General features: G+C 35.8%; 1 protein-coding gene across 1 annotated transcript in view; it reads left to right on the forward strand.

The window, feature by feature from the left end:
• ace2 (angiotensin I converting enzyme 2) overlaps nucleotides 1-17,383 on the forward strand; it is a 99,089-nt gene that overhangs the window by 55,616 nt on the left and 26,090 nt on the right. Inside the window, exons 10-14 of the mRNA XM_039745047.1 lie at nucleotides 2,195-2,339; nucleotides 5,735-5,833; nucleotides 6,121-6,243; nucleotides 11,574-11,752; nucleotides 13,934-13,992. Of these exons, the coding sequence (XP_039600981.1) occupies nucleotides 2,195-2,339; nucleotides 5,735-5,833; nucleotides 6,121-6,243; nucleotides 11,574-11,752; nucleotides 13,934-13,992 (605 nt within the window). The remainder of the gene's footprint in view (nucleotides 1-2,194; nucleotides 2,340-5,734; nucleotides 5,834-6,120; nucleotides 6,244-11,573; nucleotides 11,753-13,933; nucleotides 13,993-17,383) is intronic.

The raw sequence follows: 17,383 nt of genomic DNA on the forward strand, positions 1-17,383 counted from the left end.
GACAGCTATCCTGTGCTTGCGTCCAAAATGTGTTCATAAACATAAAGCCAAGAAGAGGATAGAAACTAGCACATTTTGTACTTTGATGATAACTGCCCAACTAAAAGAATTAAACAGGATGGCCAGAGTTAATAAATACCATGACTCTTTTTAACAAAGGTAAATCAGACAGTGTACTGAAATGTAATTAGTTACAACAAATAAATGAAAATTTTATTGACAGTCCAATTCTCATCATTTATGGAATGTGAGAAATTAAAAGATTAAAAGAATTTAAAGGAAAATAATACTATTGTTGTTTCTTATGTAAAGGATTGGGGCAGCCTTTTTAAAGATCTTCTTCAAACCTAAGTTCTTTAGTGGTATCTTTGTAATGTGACTTGCCTTCAAAACCAAAATATCTTTTCCTCAGATATTCTTACAGTTGTAAAAGAAAATTAAGGTTATTTTCTCCTTTTCGTTATTGTGCCGATTGAAAAATGCACAAGGAGGAGTAAAGGGACACACTGATAGAGTCCCTTTCAAAGAAGGACAGTACAAAACTGGACAGGAGGTGAGAAAGGGGTCTTGAAAATAATGACAGAATGTGAGGAATGCACTCAAGAGATGAAGCGCTCGTGGACGGAGGTTCAGACACATACAAATATAGAGGAAAGGTGCTGAAGGCATACGTAGGGCAAGAGATAGGAAATATTATAGGAAATATTTTTAAATTACTCTGTTTCCGCTCTTTGACAGATACTGTGGCTAGTATGCTATGATGTTTTAACAAGCAGCATGTATGTGTACCCATGGCTAAATTTGTCACTACCCAAAGAGGATACATTTTTGTAATTTGGTCTGTCTTAGTCTTACATTTTCCTGGCTTTTAAATTTAATGTGCAGTGATATCATTTAAGTTACAGTCTACAGTAAACTGGCCCAGAATAAGTGGATTTGTGTATGAGAGTGTCATGTGATTAGATGATAAGGACAGGTTCTCAACTCGTGCAAAGTGCTGCAAGAAAAACTTTTAGTAACTGGGTCCCTGACTTAATTGAGCAGTTTAGAAAATGAATATACTGACTTCTTTCTCAGGGACCATGCAGCCACTGTGTCTGTGATACTTAGAAAATGGAAATCTTCTGAGGTCATAGAGAGGTGTTGCAAATGAAGAGAGGTTTACCCAATAATCCCTGGGGTGCTAAGGGTTAAAAAAAAATAAGTTACAGACAAATGTCAGTCGTATTATTAACTAAGAAAACCATAAGGCATTATAAAAGTATTGTCTAGTTTCTTATTCTTAAGAATGGTAAAAAAGTGAAAGACAGACGATGACAAAGCAGAAGCTACAATGATTTTGTTTACAAGGAAGGAAATGGCAGAATGATTTAACCCTTAAGATTTAATATGTTGATAGATATGTCTTGTGAACATAAGACCACCAAGTAATACATTTTTACTAAGCATAATGTGACCTGGACTAAGATCAGATAAAAATACTTATTTTGAATCAGGGAATAGTACAGACAAAAACAATCCATAATCTGTCTCAATGCCGGGAGTAGGTTATTCTCTATAGTAGACTTCCTGGCCCTCAATTTCCATACAATCCAAATAGAGGAAGGACACATCAGACAGAACATCTCCTGCATATGTGATCCAGCAACTAAATGCAGAAATGTGTCAGAACAAAACACTCCAGTGCAACAGACGTCACACAGCCCAAGGCAGGGACAAATGAGGCTATGATTGAACAGTCTAGGAGTTCTTTGTGACATTTGACCCAGAGTCTCAGAAAGCCTAAAGGTCCAGGAAAACCAGGAGACCGGGTGTCTTGTTAGGATTATAAAGTGCCATAAGCCATGCCCGGCTGATCCAGAAAGGATCTGGAGAAGGACTTTATGGCCAGCTCTCTAACAGAGGTGATCTTAAACAAACACTCAACTAACTGGAAGAAGAAAAGACAAAGATCTAGAGAATGAGATAGGGAGAAATCCAGCAAGCCATGAGAACATGCCAGAGTGGATAGAGGGCATTCCTTTGATTCATTTTTACTTTATTTAAACACATTGTTTTTACTTCCCTATATGCATTACTTGTCAACTAAACACAATTTCACTGTTCATTTGTGGCCTACTATTATATATATTAGATGTGACAATCTGCCTTTTAGATACTTTCAGGTTTTTCAATATCTTTTCTTTTTCTGTAGAAATCGACATTAACTTCCTTATGAAACAAGCCCTAACAATAGTGAGCACACTCCCATTCACCTACATGCTTGAGGAATGGCGGTGGCAGGTATTTGAAGGTAAAATCCCCAGGGACAGATGGATGAAGACATGGTGGGAAATGAAGTAAGTTATTTTAAATGCTGCCTACAAACTGGAGAATTTAACTATTATTATATCTAATGACAGTGTTCTATGCTAACATTCTCTCATGCACATTCTGAAGTAACTCCCCCTCTTTTCTTTTGTGTTTTAAACCAATAAAAATGGTGTAGCAATAGCAAGAACTACCAGTGCATTTGTACATAAGGATAACTTTGGTAGTTTTCAAGTCAAAGTTATATCTTCACAAACATGGTAGTTATGCATTTGCCATACACAGTTGTGTTTTAAAGTTAGAAGTTTTTAATTTTTTTTTAAATATATACTCCTGGCATTTTATAATGAAACTAGCTGTGATACCCTTCTAAGAGGGGTTGAATTCTAAGTAATAAATGTAGACCTTAGCATTAATGTTTGCAATGCACCATCTACTGGAATGTATAATGTAATACATGCAGTAATAAAATGCATTGCATTTTCCACTCCAACAGATGGTCCATCACAAACATTTTTAATAATAAAATGCATTACTACAAATGTTTGTGATGTCCCATATGTTTGAATGACAACTGCAATGCATTTTATTACAACATACATTACAATATGTCTGTGTTATATGGCATTTAGTAGATGAGTAGTAGTTTATGAGATTGAGATGGATCTAACTTTAGCCCGCAATAGCTATGACGTATGCCCTGTAATGACCATATCATCACAGAACGCTTACAATGTCAGTCATGAAACGTCCTCAGTCAGAAAACCCTGCCACAACCCTGATGATAACCAAAGTTATTCCAGGCATTCTGCGTGTGTTTCGTGACTTACGCTGTGGGCGTTACGTGATGTTGGGACGTTACATTAGTGGCCTTATAAGTACTGCAGTATGTAATTACACTCTGTTGATGTGATTTAAAAAAGCAGTGTTAATGTTTGTGATGCGCCATCTTTTGGAATGACAGAGACATAGCAGCCAAACAGACACACAGACACACAAACACTTGCCCTTTTCTTAAAGTGAAAATATAAGGCACAGGGCTTCACCATCGTCATCCACCAAATACATCCTTTTTGAAGCAACCAAATTTTATATTAGAGAACATGTCCTCTGTGTTTCTGACACATGTTTGTAACTATAAGGGTATCTGGAAATAATCATTTAATCCCATATTCCTGGTACTATTTTTTTGAAGTAAGGATACATTTTCTGTTTGTTTGTGTGATAGAAGTGGCCTTCCTGGGAGAGTTTGTCACACAAACATGTAAGTAAATAAACATGGTACCAAGCACTTGGCAGGAAGAGTTTACTTTGTTTTTGTCTTTTTGAGAAGAAGCACACCCCTGGGGGCTGAAAGGTTGTTTTGAAAGAATACAAACACTGATGTGGTGTGCACAGCCAGCCTTTCTTTTAACATGGCTGAATCTCATTGGTGTTTTTTTTGTTTGAAAATGACACGTATAACCAGTTTATTACAAAATGTGCGTGTAATCTCAAGATGCTTAATGCTTGATACCTTTCTTGACTTGAAAAATGAACGTATTTGGTTATTATTGTTTTTGATTTTCAAACATCCTATGCCCCATAGCTTCCATTATAAAACAGCAGGACTGGCTATAAATGTGTTTTTTTAATTTATAGAAAATGTTTCAATGTAGAAAACACTTTCATGTGGCAAATACATATACTGTATACCATGCTGGTGGAGAAATAACATCTCTTTAAACAGATTTTCCAAAGCTCTTTGTTAAGTGTTCTGCATTGGAAAAAGCAACATGGAGAATAAATGAAGGAATGTTTGCAAAATAAATCTGCTAAAAACAGTGAGTTTAAGCAGTCAATGGAAGTATGACTAATTGTTACTAAAATGACACAAAATTAGATTGATGGAAAAAAAATGCAAAATTATGATTACACTTGGTGGAGAAATTAAAGGAGTCGCAGTTATCTTACTGTTTTGTGTTGCTTACTCTTCACAAGCTGAGTCACATTCTGTCAGCCACTTTCATCAGCTAATTTTATCTATTTTTATCATACTGTTAAAGGTTTCCTGAAGGTTTTTTTTTTTTTGATAGTGCCCCATAAAGTTGTCACATCATTCTATGTAAAAAGTGGATTTGCTGATACTGATGCCAGCCATTCTCCTCCATACTACATTCAAATCACTTAAAAATAAAAGGACCATTGCTGGCTTTCTACTGTAAAGTAACACTATATGCACACATGATGCTGTGAATGAATTGTGATGGAAAATATATGGAATGGGTAGCTATACTTAATAAATGCACAATATTTATTAATTTCATATTAAACACACCAGGGGCCTCATGTATAAATGGTGTGTACGCACACAAATGTTGCGTACGAACGTTTCCACGCTCAAATTGCGATGTATAAAACCTAAACTTGCCGTAAAGCCATGCACATTTTCACAATAGCTCCAACCCTGGCGTACGCAATTTCTTCACTCGGTTTTGCAAACTGGCAGCACCCAGCGTCAAAGCAGTGCTATTGTTACAGTGTGGTTTCCCTTTCTTTTTTAGATCCACATCCCTGACGCGGCTTTATAAATACACTGAAATTAACCGCATATTGTTTATTGCTGAAAGACAATCCCACAATTGCCTCCCCCGTGTTTCACTGTTAGAATGGTATTGCACAGGTGATAAGCAGTGCCTGGATTCCTCTACACATGACACTAATCTTGTTTTCCTCTTGTTTCATCGCAAGAGAATATTGTGTTTCACAGTCCTTTAGGTGACTTTTGGCAAACTCCAACCATTCTACCATTTGACTATTACTATGAAGAGGCTTCTGCCTGGCCACTCTGTCATAAAGTCTAGAATGGTGGAAGTATGCAGTGATAGTTGTCCTTATGTAATTTTATCCCATCTCCACACATGTTCAGTGGAGCACAGCCAGAATGACCATAGGGTTCTTTTTCACCTCTCCTACCATGGCCCTTGTCCTATGATAGCTGTTTGGCTGGGTAGTCAACTCTAGGAAGACTCATGGTTGTTCCAAACTTTTAACAATTATGAAGATAACTATGCACTTTTTGTAAGTTGTGCTGGCAGTTCCTTTGAATTAATGTCTTGGTTTCTGTCCTGATGCACATTGCCAATAGTGGGACCTTCTATAGACAGGTGTGTGCTATTCTAAGCATGTCCAGTCAAATAAACTGGCCACAGGTGGACTCCACACAGGGTGTAGAAACATCTCAACTTTGATCAATAGAATGGGATGCCCCTGAGCCAAATTTCAAATTGTGCAATATACACATTACTTCATGTATTTTATATCATGTTAAATGAATGATGTGTTTAGAACTAAAATGCATTTGTTTATTTCTATCATTTGTAGTTTGGAAAATCACTTTAGTGAAATCAGTTCTTGGTTTATTTTGTATTTGCCTCTTTTTCAGGAGAAACCTGGTTGGCGTAGCTGAGCCAGTACTACATGATGAAACCTACTGTGACCCACCTACATTATTCCATGTGTCTAATGACTATTCCTTCATTAGGTAACAGTGTTATAGATTCCTTTGCAGACTATTTCTCCATAATTAATAATGATAATAGATAGAACTATGTAATAAATATTTATTTTCATTTATTGGTATTTCTAAAATACAATATGTGAGTAAGATGGTATAAGCCATTCGACAACACTAAAGTATTTCTAGCCAGAAGTGTTTAAAATAGATATTCTGGAAATGCAAAATCAAAGTATATTTAAAATTAATACAATTGTCATAAACACAGTATTTCTAAAATCTCTGAAACTTACATGTAAACTTAACTTTTGCAGGTATTTCACAAGAACTGTTTATCAGTTCCAGTTCCAGAAAGCCTTGTGTAAGGAGGCAGATCATTCTGGGCCTCTTTATAAGTGTGACATTACCAATTCAACTGCTGCTGGGTTAAAATTAAAGTAAGTTTATCTTGTTTTTCTTAATTGTTTGAAAAATATAAAGTGTCTAATAGCATCAGGATCTGGAGAAAAGTATGTACATTTTCAATTTGTTATTTATTTATTTATTTGCTGTTTGTTGTTCTTTTCCTTTGTCTTGCTGTTTTGGTGCTCACAGCCATGTCATAGGTGTATCACCGGCATTGTTACTATGTACTTTACATGTTCTTTTGCATCATTATTTGGCATCACAGGCATCATTTATGTAAAACACAAGCAACAAGTGGAGATCACTTGTCAGATTTTTGAAACACTCTGCCAAATTTATTTTTCATTACAGATGTCATGAAACCAGAAATTTTGTATTTGATACCAATACCACTGAAATATCATTTTACTGAATACCTATTCAATATCACAGCAAAAACAGAAATCCCATTCAACACCTTATTATTAGAAGTATCTTCATTATTTAATTGTATCTGTACTGAAAAATTGTGAATTATAAAATAGTTAAATAAAAGTTTTTCTAACAACATAGATTCAAAATTTGGTTCATCAAGGAATTCCTCTAATAGGTTTGCTATATTTGCTATTGCAAAAAAGTATCAGATTTATATATGGATCATTAAATGGTTAAAAAACTTACTAAAGAGTAATCTTTAACGGACAAGTCAAATTGATACAATTTTTGAATCTCACAAAATTGCTTTAATTTTCAAAATCTGTTCTTTTTTTACATTTATATTTTACATTTCACTTTATATTTTGTTCCCTGATAACAGTTTATATATACAGTAAGAAGACATTTCTTTTAAGCAGGTGTCACCCATGACTCGTAATGATTAACTATTTTTAGACTTTACATATAACTTTATAGCACAGGTTTGTTTCTGAACCATACCATTTATCCATAGGCTGATTGATATGTTTGGAATGCTTTTAAGTCAATATACGAGGGGGTTCCCAAAAATAACCAGAATTTTGTTGTTGTTAGGTTGGTACTTGTAGAACATGTTTGGGCCGCTAGGGCGATCAAGTTACACTCCTCACAAGTCAGTCTGCCAAGTGCCATCAGTCTGGAAGGTTGTGCTTGTGTTCAGTGAATTTTTTTGTAAAAGTAGTTTTGTGCAAGCGTCGTTTTTTTACGATGGCCGATTATCGTGAGCAACGAGCGGCAGTGAAATTTTGTTTTCTTCTTGAAAAAAGTGTTGTAGAAACTATTGTTATTGAAATGGTATGACAACCCTGAACCACCCACCCTACTCACCGGATTTAGCTCTGTGTGATTTCTTTTTGTTCCCTTGGATGAAAAGAGACTTGAAAGGAAGGCGTTTTGCTGACGTTGAAGAGGTAAAACAAGAAACGACCAGAGCATTAATGGGCATTACTTCAGACGAATTAAAAAAATGTTTCAAACAATGGAAAAAACGGTTAGATAAGTGTATTTCCGCCAATGGAGAGTACTTTGAAGGAGACTAATTGTAGTTTGTACAGAAAATTAAATTAAACATGTTTTAAAAATATTTCCGGTTATTTTTGGGTCCCCCCTCGTATGTAAATAAACTTGGCTGATTAAATTAAGTTTTCTGTTTGAATTCTTCAGTCTGCCATGCTGCATCAAGATGAAACCGGACACCACCTGTAGGTATAAAAAAAGGACATCCATATCTGGAGTTTATATATAACGTTGGCTGAAGACTCTTCTTTCAGTTCCGCTGTCAATACAGCATACTTATTTATACTTCTGTTTCATCTGAGGAAAATACAGAAATTTAAAATGATTTTTTGCACACATACAAAAACTGGTATCTGTGTCATCCCTGTGATATTAATGCACATGACTCATAGAGACTAGCACAAACATTGTCATATTACTTTTGGAAAAGTTGGGTATTGTGAGATCACGATCAAGATCATTTTAATAATTTCTTTTATAGCACTATAGGAAATGTTGTCAGTTTTGTCATGTGTATGCCCTGCTGTGGCATCTGACCCAGGGTTTTCCACTTTCTATTGCCCAATGACCTCAGGATGAATTTATTTTACATGAGCCTTAATTGGGATGAGTTTGATGAGATGGAATATATACATGATTAACAAGTACAACATCACTCACTTGAGGATTTTCATAATATTGTCACTAAAAATTGTTTCATTATTTTGAAATGAAATGTTTTCCCTTGTTTAATTGCTAATTGCCAGTGCAATGCAAGTCCTTTTGGATGTTGTACTTTTTAGATGATGGTTTGGAAAAGCCAGTTATTAGAAGCATGAGGGCTACATTTGCAAGAGATGCCAGCTGATCCAGCACCTCAAGCTCAGGGTCGCTGAACTGGAGGAGGAGTTGGCTGACCTGCGAGAATTGGCGGACTTGGCCCAGGTGTCCTTTAGAGAGATAGTGTGCACCCCCAAGGTGGCGCGGGAGGAGATTTCAGACCAGACAGGTAGAAATAGGTGGGTCACGGTCACAAGGAGTAAGGTAAAGAGTGCACATTGTCCGGGGGCATCAACCCCAAAATTAGAAGTGTCAAACCGTTATCGTGTCCTTGTGGAGCTGGACGGTGTTTCTGATAATTCTGAGGTGGTAGGCAGGGATGAGAAGCCCCAATGGGCCACCTCAAAACTAGTTTCCAAAAGAGAGGTAGTGATAGTTGGGGACTCAATCATTAGGGGGATTGAAGCGCAGGTGTGCTCCAGAGAGAGAGAGTCTCGTACGGTGTGTTGCCTTCCGGGAGCACAGGTGGGAGACCTCCCTGGAAGGGTGGATAGGCTCTTGGCCAGAACGGGGGTGGATCCAGTTGTCATTGTCCATGTTGGAACAAATGACATACATAAGGGTAGTCTGTCAGTTCTGCGATCCAAATTCAAAGAGTTAGGTACCAAGCTGAGGAGCAGAACTGACAAGGTAGTCTTCTCCAAAGTTCTGCCAGTCCAGGTAAGATTGAGGAGATTAGAAGGCTTAACACGTGGCTCAAATCTTGGTACAAGGTAAAAGGGTGTAGGTTTATGGGGCATTGGGACTCCTTTTGGAGCAGATGGGACCTGTTCCACCGTGAGTTACATCTGAACGGAGGGCACCAATGTATTGGGGAGGCATGTGTAGGCTAGTGAGGATTGTTTAAACTAGGGAATGGGGGCAGGGAGTTTAGGACAGGCCAGATTTAGATCTATACATGGAAGAACAAACAATGGTGTAGAAATAAAAATGCATAGTAATGTAAATTTAAGCAAACATAAATGTAGAAGGATTAACACATTAAAAATAGCTTGCCTTAATGCTAGAAGTATCAAAAATAAGGTAAGTGAGTTGGAGTTGTATGTAGCAGAGCATAATTATGATATTATAGCAATAACGGAAACCTGGCTAAATAACAAAGATGGGGATGAGTGTAACATAGAGGGATACACATTTTTAGGAAGGATAGACAGAACAGAAAAGGAGGTGGGGTTGCTGTTTATGCCAAACAGGTTTAAATGTAAGTCATCTTCAGTTGGATGATGAGCCCCATCTTAGTGAGGACATGTGGCTTCGCCTGGAAAATATTAGGGAAAGAGGTCTTATTTTAGGAGTGTGTTATAGACCACCCAATTCAGACAGTAATTTCAACACACATCTTTTTAGTAATATCAAAAGGCAAGTTTACAGGGGATATTATAGTCATGGGGACTTTAATTATCCAAATATTAACTGGGATAACCTTACAGATGGAGGAGCACAAGAGCAGTTTTAGAAGTAATCAGTGACTGTTTTTTAACACAGCATGTTAAAGCACCAACAAGGGGTGAAGCCTGTCTGGATTTAGTATTCTGTAATAATCAGGATAGAATTGAGGGTGTAGAGGTGATTGAACCACTAGGGTCAAGTGACCATAATGTAATACAATTCTCAGTATTTTGTAAGAGTACAGATGCAAAGACTAAAATTGTTAAGTTGAACTTTAGTAGGGCTAATTTTGAGCAGATGCGACAAAGTCTAAGTAGGATAGACTGGGATAAGCTTTTAAATGTGGAGACAGTCGAGGAGCAGTGGAACAGGTTTAAAATGTTTTACATGTAATGCAGGACAGATACATACCTAAATTTGGAATTAATAGGAAACTAAAAAAACTCCACAGTGGATTAATAAAGATTTAAAAAGAAGTTGCAAAGGAAAAAACTGCTGTATAAGGCATATAAGACTAATGACTGCAAAGAGAATCATAGAGCATATGAGAACATGAGAGCAACCATTAAGAAGGATATCAGGGGGGCTAAAAGACAGTTGGAGAGGAATATAGCAGATAAGGAGAAAGAAGACCCCAAGAGATTCTTTCAGTATTTTAGTAGTAAAAGAACAGTTAAGGAGGAGGTCAAGTTCATCAGGAATAGTAAAGGGGAATTAAAAGATACAGACAATGAAATAGCAGATGCCCTAAACTTACATTTTTCTGAGGTGTTTACAAGTGAGCAAGTGGATAACCTGCCAGAGGTAAACGCAACTACTAAGGAGGTACTGAGGGATTTGGAAATTGTAGAGGAGAAGTGCTGCTCAGATTAAATAAGATGAAATCAAACAAATCACCAGGCCCAGATAATATTTATCCTCGTGTTCTTAAGGAGGCTAGTGAGTACATATATAAACCCTTGACACATATTTTTAGGAAGTCACTGTGCACTGGAGAGATTCCAAAGGACTGGAAAATGGCAAATATCATCCCATTATATAAAAAGGGTGACGGGGCAGATCAAAGCAACTATAGGCCAGTAAGCTTAACATGCATTACAGGAAAATTAATGGAAGGAATTATTAAGGATAAGATTGAGCAACACATGGCAAGGACAGGAGTTATTCTGAACAGTCAGCATGGGTTCAGAAGAGGGAGGTCGTGTTTTACTAACATGTTGGAATTCTATGAGGAGGCAACAAAAGGATACGATCAAAGTGGAGCTTATGATATTATTTATCTGGACTTTCAGAAAGCATTTGATAAGGTGCCACATGAGAGGTTGGGCATCAAATTAAAAGAAGTGGGAGTTCAGGGTGATGTTTTTAGGTGGGTGCAGAATTGGCTCAGACACAGGAGGCAGAGGGTGATGGTGCGAGGAACCTCACCTGACATTATTAATTCATATGAGCTGTACCAAGAATCATGAGCAAGATACACCATTAAGAAGCCATTTCTTTATATAATAAGCTCCCAACGTACACTGTAGATCCAGATGCTACAGCCATATTGACACATTCTATTTACTTTTATTCACAATCTTATATTACTTTGTAATTTTGCAAAGGATTCATGACTTTGCAAAATGCAAAGAAAAACTAGGAATAAACATATGTTTAAAAGTAATTTATATACTTTACATAGGAGCATGCTTGAGCTAGGAAAATCAAAACCATGGACAGAAGCTCTGCAACGCATAACTGGGGAAACAAGAATGAATGCAGCTGCCCTACTTGATTATTTCCGCCCCTTAGAAGACTGGCTGAAGGAAGATAATAAACAAAATAATCGATATATAGGATGGGACCCTCAATGGACACCATGTGAGTATACTGGCTTTTATGATGTTTACATCAAAGAAGAAGAAAAGGAGGTGGTCATAATTAATTTTGCAAGCATCTGAGCTTGTTTTATATCCAGTTCATTGGTGTTTTTTTTGGAATGCATCAGTTTGGTTTATAACCTGGAGTGGCACACCAATCAACAGAAAAATAACTGAAATATGTTGATTACAAAGTAGCTCCTTACTGTTACAGATTTAATTTTTAGAATATTCTCTTTTTGATATTAGTAGATTCAAAATAAATTTACTATAGATGCAAAATTTCCTATTTTGATATATTACCTTCTGTGTTTTTTTGCCTTTGAGTTGCTTGATCCTAACTGTCCCAGAAATGGTTGCAGTCCATTGCTTGATTTAACTTCTACCCTCTAAGGTCCAAAGAGAATCTGACTGCCATCCTCCAACTCCATCTTGATTTCTCACTCACACAAACATCCTGGGAGCACCATCTGTAACTGTAGGGCTTACAGTCCCTTTTCAAATCCATAGCTACCAATACTGTAATGAAGAGTTTCTCTTCAGTTCCCAGTGTATGTTTATTATCCTTCTTAGCCTCCAGTGGATATTACTCCTTTATTATCTACTGATCATTCTATAATACATTTCAGAATGTTATTGGCAGAGCAAAAAAGCAACAACTAAAACTTTTAATTCTAAAAGGGATAAACTGAGGTAAGCTTTTAAGTATGGAAACAGTTGAGAATCAGCAAAACACGTTTAAAAATGTTTTACATTTAATTCAGAACAATTTCATCCCAAAATTTAGAAACTAAACAAATAAGAAATCTCCACAATAGGTAAATAAGTTGGTAAACAATAGGCTGAAAAGACAACTTTATAAAGTGTTCAAAACAAATACCTCCAGCAATAACCAAGGGACATATGAAAAAAACAGTTAACAAAGATATTAGGAAAGCAAAAAAGGCAGTTAGAGAGAAACACTGCAAAAAAGGCACTTTTTCTTCATAATTTTAGTAATATAACAAAGGTCAAGGGTGAGGTGTAGTGTATCAGGAAAATATAGATACTGTATATAGAAACTGTTGTATAGGTAAAGTTCTAAATTGGAATTTGTTCAAAGTTTACAAGTTAGAACATTAGAATATCAGGACAACTTTGTCAAGAATAGGCCATTTCAATCAACAAAGCTCACCAATCCTATCCTCCTAATTTCTCCAAAATAACATTTGAAGGTCCTTAAAGGCCTACTGTCTGTCACACTGCTCCATACTATATTCAATTTGTCTGTAGCTCTTTGTGTGAAATTTACCGTAAACAACTGTGCCCCTGTGATCTTGTTGAAGAACTCAATTTTCAAGTAACATTTGGAACCCTCTGTACTAATTTCTTTCAGAATTTTCAGGCAAATAACCTTTTAATCTCTGTTTGCTTAAACTGAAAAGGTTCATACTTCCGGAGCTTCTATGCCATAGCAATTTTCTTTTAACATATTTTTCTGTTTTTTTTTTGGTGTGTGCATGTTTTCACGCTCAGATCCACACAAAGTTTTATAAATGAGGGTCTAGGTCTTGACCTTTCATTGTAGAGGTCTTGCGGACCAACCTGTTATAAATATGTAGTCTTTAAAAGTAATCAAGGTATTTGACATGTAGTTCACAGACAATAGCCATTCTGTTCACTGTTCCCTTCAGTGAATCCCTTTTTACTGTACCCTCTAAACTTAATGTTATTTTAATACCATCGCTGCTGTTATATGTGGATTTTATAAGAGGTGTTCGGTACTAAGTGTGCTTTTTTAAACTTTATATTTTTCTGGTAAAAGAAACAACAATCTCTGCATATAATGAACTTTATTAGTATTCTGAAAGTTTATAATGTGAATATCTAGGCATGTAAGTTTTCTACGAGTTAAAGACAAAAGTATAGTTTTTATTATGCTAGATAAGTGAAATATGGCTATCGTCAAAGAAGAAAGATAGTTTCAGATGCTAATGTAAACTGTGAACAGTTCTAGTCTGAATTTGCTTGTTGAATAATTTATCAGTCCTGTCTTATAAATGGATAGTAAATTCCATTTGAAAAAGAACAAACTCGAATTTTCAGGTATTAATGTAATTTTTTTTTCGCGGAAGAAACATTATAATGGGGCTATGCGATATTGTTTAAAAAACATTTAACCAATTTTTTTTTTTTATTGCAGATAATGATATGTCCATTAAAGTAAGGATAAGCTTGAAACAAGCACTGGGGGATGAAGCAGTAAGTTCTCTTTAATACATAAAAATGTGACATGATTATCTGCAGATAACCAGTGATGAAAAAGTCTGAATGATGATTTCTTTTTAATTTTACTAATTGATGTTGTGAATTTTATTAGAAATTTTATTATAAACCTTCATTATCTACATCCATTTGTTAACATATAGCATGGACTTGTTGCATAGGCAATAGATTAGATTAGAGCATCAGTTTCTAATTTTTATATCTTTAGATAAGTTAACCATAATGTTATTTATTTCAGCATTTGTTTTTATATGTTCTTTTTTACTTTTTAAACTGCTGGCATTGCTTAGTTAAGGCATTTAAAATCTGTACATTAATTTGCCTCACATTCTTTTGTGGTAACTAATGTATAATTCTGAGAAAACCTCAGAACATTGATTGTGCCCTCTGCTTGGTAAATGCTTCTTTTCTATTTATTGATTCATATACCTTGATTCTCTTATTTAATACCCCTACAGAAAAAAATGAAAAGAAAACACATCACATATGTTTTTGGATAATCTTGTTGAAAACTTTCTGTATTATTGTAACTATATATACTGTATATATTTGTTAGTAAAATATGTCCATCCAATTTCTGAAATAATTTAGTTCAATAAAGAGTTGTAGAATATTGAAATGTAGTCTGTCAGGGTACAAAACAGGAATCAGAATAAGATACCAAAACAGTAAATGGCTACTCTCCCATACACACCTATAATCATACCAGGCTGCAGTTGAAAATGTCAGACCACAGCAAGTGTTGTCAAAACCAGGAAAACAGGCCTAAGAAATGTCTAAACCAAAAACGTGAGTTAAGATAGAAATCAAGAAACAGTTGTAATTTCTTAGCCATTTCATTCAGAACCATTGATCCAAGACTCTTAAAATTGTTAGAGAGAACTGCTTATAACTCTGCCTCTGTGCTGTAATCAATTTTGACATTTTCTGTCAGTCATTTTCAGACCCTCTTAGTCCTGAACACGTTTACAGGGCGGGGTGCTGGAGCCTATCCCAGCTAACATGCAGGAACAAATCCTTGATAGGGTGTAGGGGTGGGCGGTATGACCAAAATTCTATATCACGGTATTTTTCTAAATTATCCCGGTTTCACGGTATTCAACGGTATTTTTTCCCCATGCATGAGTGGATGTTAACCACATTTTCCACTGCAATTACTGGCTAAGAATAACCTATTCCACTGTCAAGAGTATTGTACATTGTACAAAAAAAAACATTTTAATGTGCAGACAAGTATTAATACAGTTTTGCATTGCCCCATAAAGTGATAGTTTTCAAGGGTGTGGCACTAATGGAGAAGGTATCACATTGCATGACAGATGCAGTCAAAATATAGAATCTTTTTCTTGAACAAATTTTGCAAAAACAACCTATAATTTTGACAACATATTTTAAACCATACAAAGAGGCATTTAGACTTAGTAAAATATCCAGAAATGCTTGTCAAAAATTGTATTGCACCATATACAGGTATGTCTTAGAAAAGGAATAAATAGTAAATATTTTTTGTAAACCAACTACACTTTCTGTTAATGTTAACAATCTCTGTCCACTGACAGGTTAAAGTGACTTTTTAAACAACTTTATCATCATTAAACTGCATAATATTTAAACTAATGAATAATAACAATAAAATAAATAATAGTATTATTACTGATAGTTGCACTATTACTTCAAGACTTCAAGCCCAGGTGCATTACACAGTATTCACCAAATTAAAATGAAATAAAACAAGTGCAACTTGGTGATGACATCTTTACCAACTGAACCATCATTTAGGCAAACTGCATTAATATGGACCTTGCTTCAAGCTAAGCTATACTAGGAACAAAAAAACAAACTATATGTCGAGAACAAAGTCAACATTTCCACTTTATTCTCGCCATTTATGTTGAGATTAAAGTCGACATTTCCACTTTATTCTCATAGTTTACTTCATAATTAAAGTAGAATGTCGTAAACTAAACTTCTTCCTAAAATCAATGTTTAATCAATTACTTAATTTACCCCGTCATAGATTAATGCAGCACATTAAATGCTTTGTGTTACGTTCCCCGACCCAGTGGTTAATCACTACGCTTCTTAAACTGACTTCCTCCGCACTAAGAGAAGACAGCAATCACCATACAGAATCCATTCACTTCATGATATTCCTGCTTTCTGAAAATTTAGAATGCTAATATAAATACTTGATATCATTTTCATGATGAAATGCATTAAAGCAGGTATTACACATGCACGGTAGTGAGGCGGTAGTGCTGCTCCCTCGCAGTAAGGGGTCCCCAGGTGTACGTTCAGTGTAGAGAACTTTATGGCAGGTGTGACGAGGCTCCAAAAAACTGGATGTATGAATAGCTATCACACAGGTTTAACTTAAATATTGTGCAAATGTTGGGTTTCTGATCTGCTGGTCGGAGACAAAAACACAGAATTCAATGCATGTTCTTCTGAGCGGGCTTTCTTTATTGCATGCATGCTGTCTTTATCTGACGTACCAAAACCCCAGTTCCTTTTTCCTTCCTTCCTTTTTCTTTCACCACATAACCAATCACCACACGATAAATGTCTTTGTGAAATTAAAACTAGTTATAAACTTAGCCCACAGAGTGTTCAGAACTTTAAAAATATCTTTGTTATACATGTTTAATTATGCCATCCATTCAGAGTTGCGCCCATCTCTGAACGAGTCGCCAGCACATCGCAGGATGAATACAAGCAAAACATACACTAGCAGGGTCAATATAGCACAACAAAACCCCACATCCTGCATGACTTTGAAAGGAAACTGAAGCACGCCAAGTAAACCCACTAGAAAAACATGCAAATGCAAGGCAGGCATGCCGCCGTGCCCCAATATGATTAATGCATGCTTTAATGCATTTCACCATGAAAATGATATTAAGTATTTATCTTAGCATTCTAAATGTTCAGAGAGCAGGAAGATTATGAAGTGAATGTATTCTGTGCAGATTCAGCGGGTTGGAAAATGGATGGATGTATTCTGTGCGGCGATCGCTGCCGGCGCCTCCTCTTAGTGCAAGAAGAAGTCAGTTTAAGAATCACTTAACACAAAGCATTTAATATGCTATATAACTTATGATGGGGTTTGAGAAAATCTAGTAAATTAAATATTCATTTTACGATGAAGTTTAGTTTACGATGGTCTACTTTAATGACATATTACGAGAATAAAGTCAACATGTCGTCACACTATTACACAGTACCCAGGTACATTACACTGTATTGAAAACAAAACAAGTACAACTTAGCTTGCAGTATTATCCAGTAGTATAGAAACAGTATTTACACATCTGACTTTTTAAAACTATAAAGTTATCTCCAGGCGACAGACGTGACTCCTTTTTTT

Source organism: Polypterus senegalus, chromosome 2 (assembly GCF_016835505.1).
Source record: "Polypterus senegalus isolate Bchr_013 chromosome 2, ASM1683550v1, whole genome shotgun sequence".
NCBI classification, from domain to species: Eukaryota; Metazoa; Chordata; class Cladistia; order Polypteriformes; family Polypteridae; genus Polypterus; species Polypterus senegalus.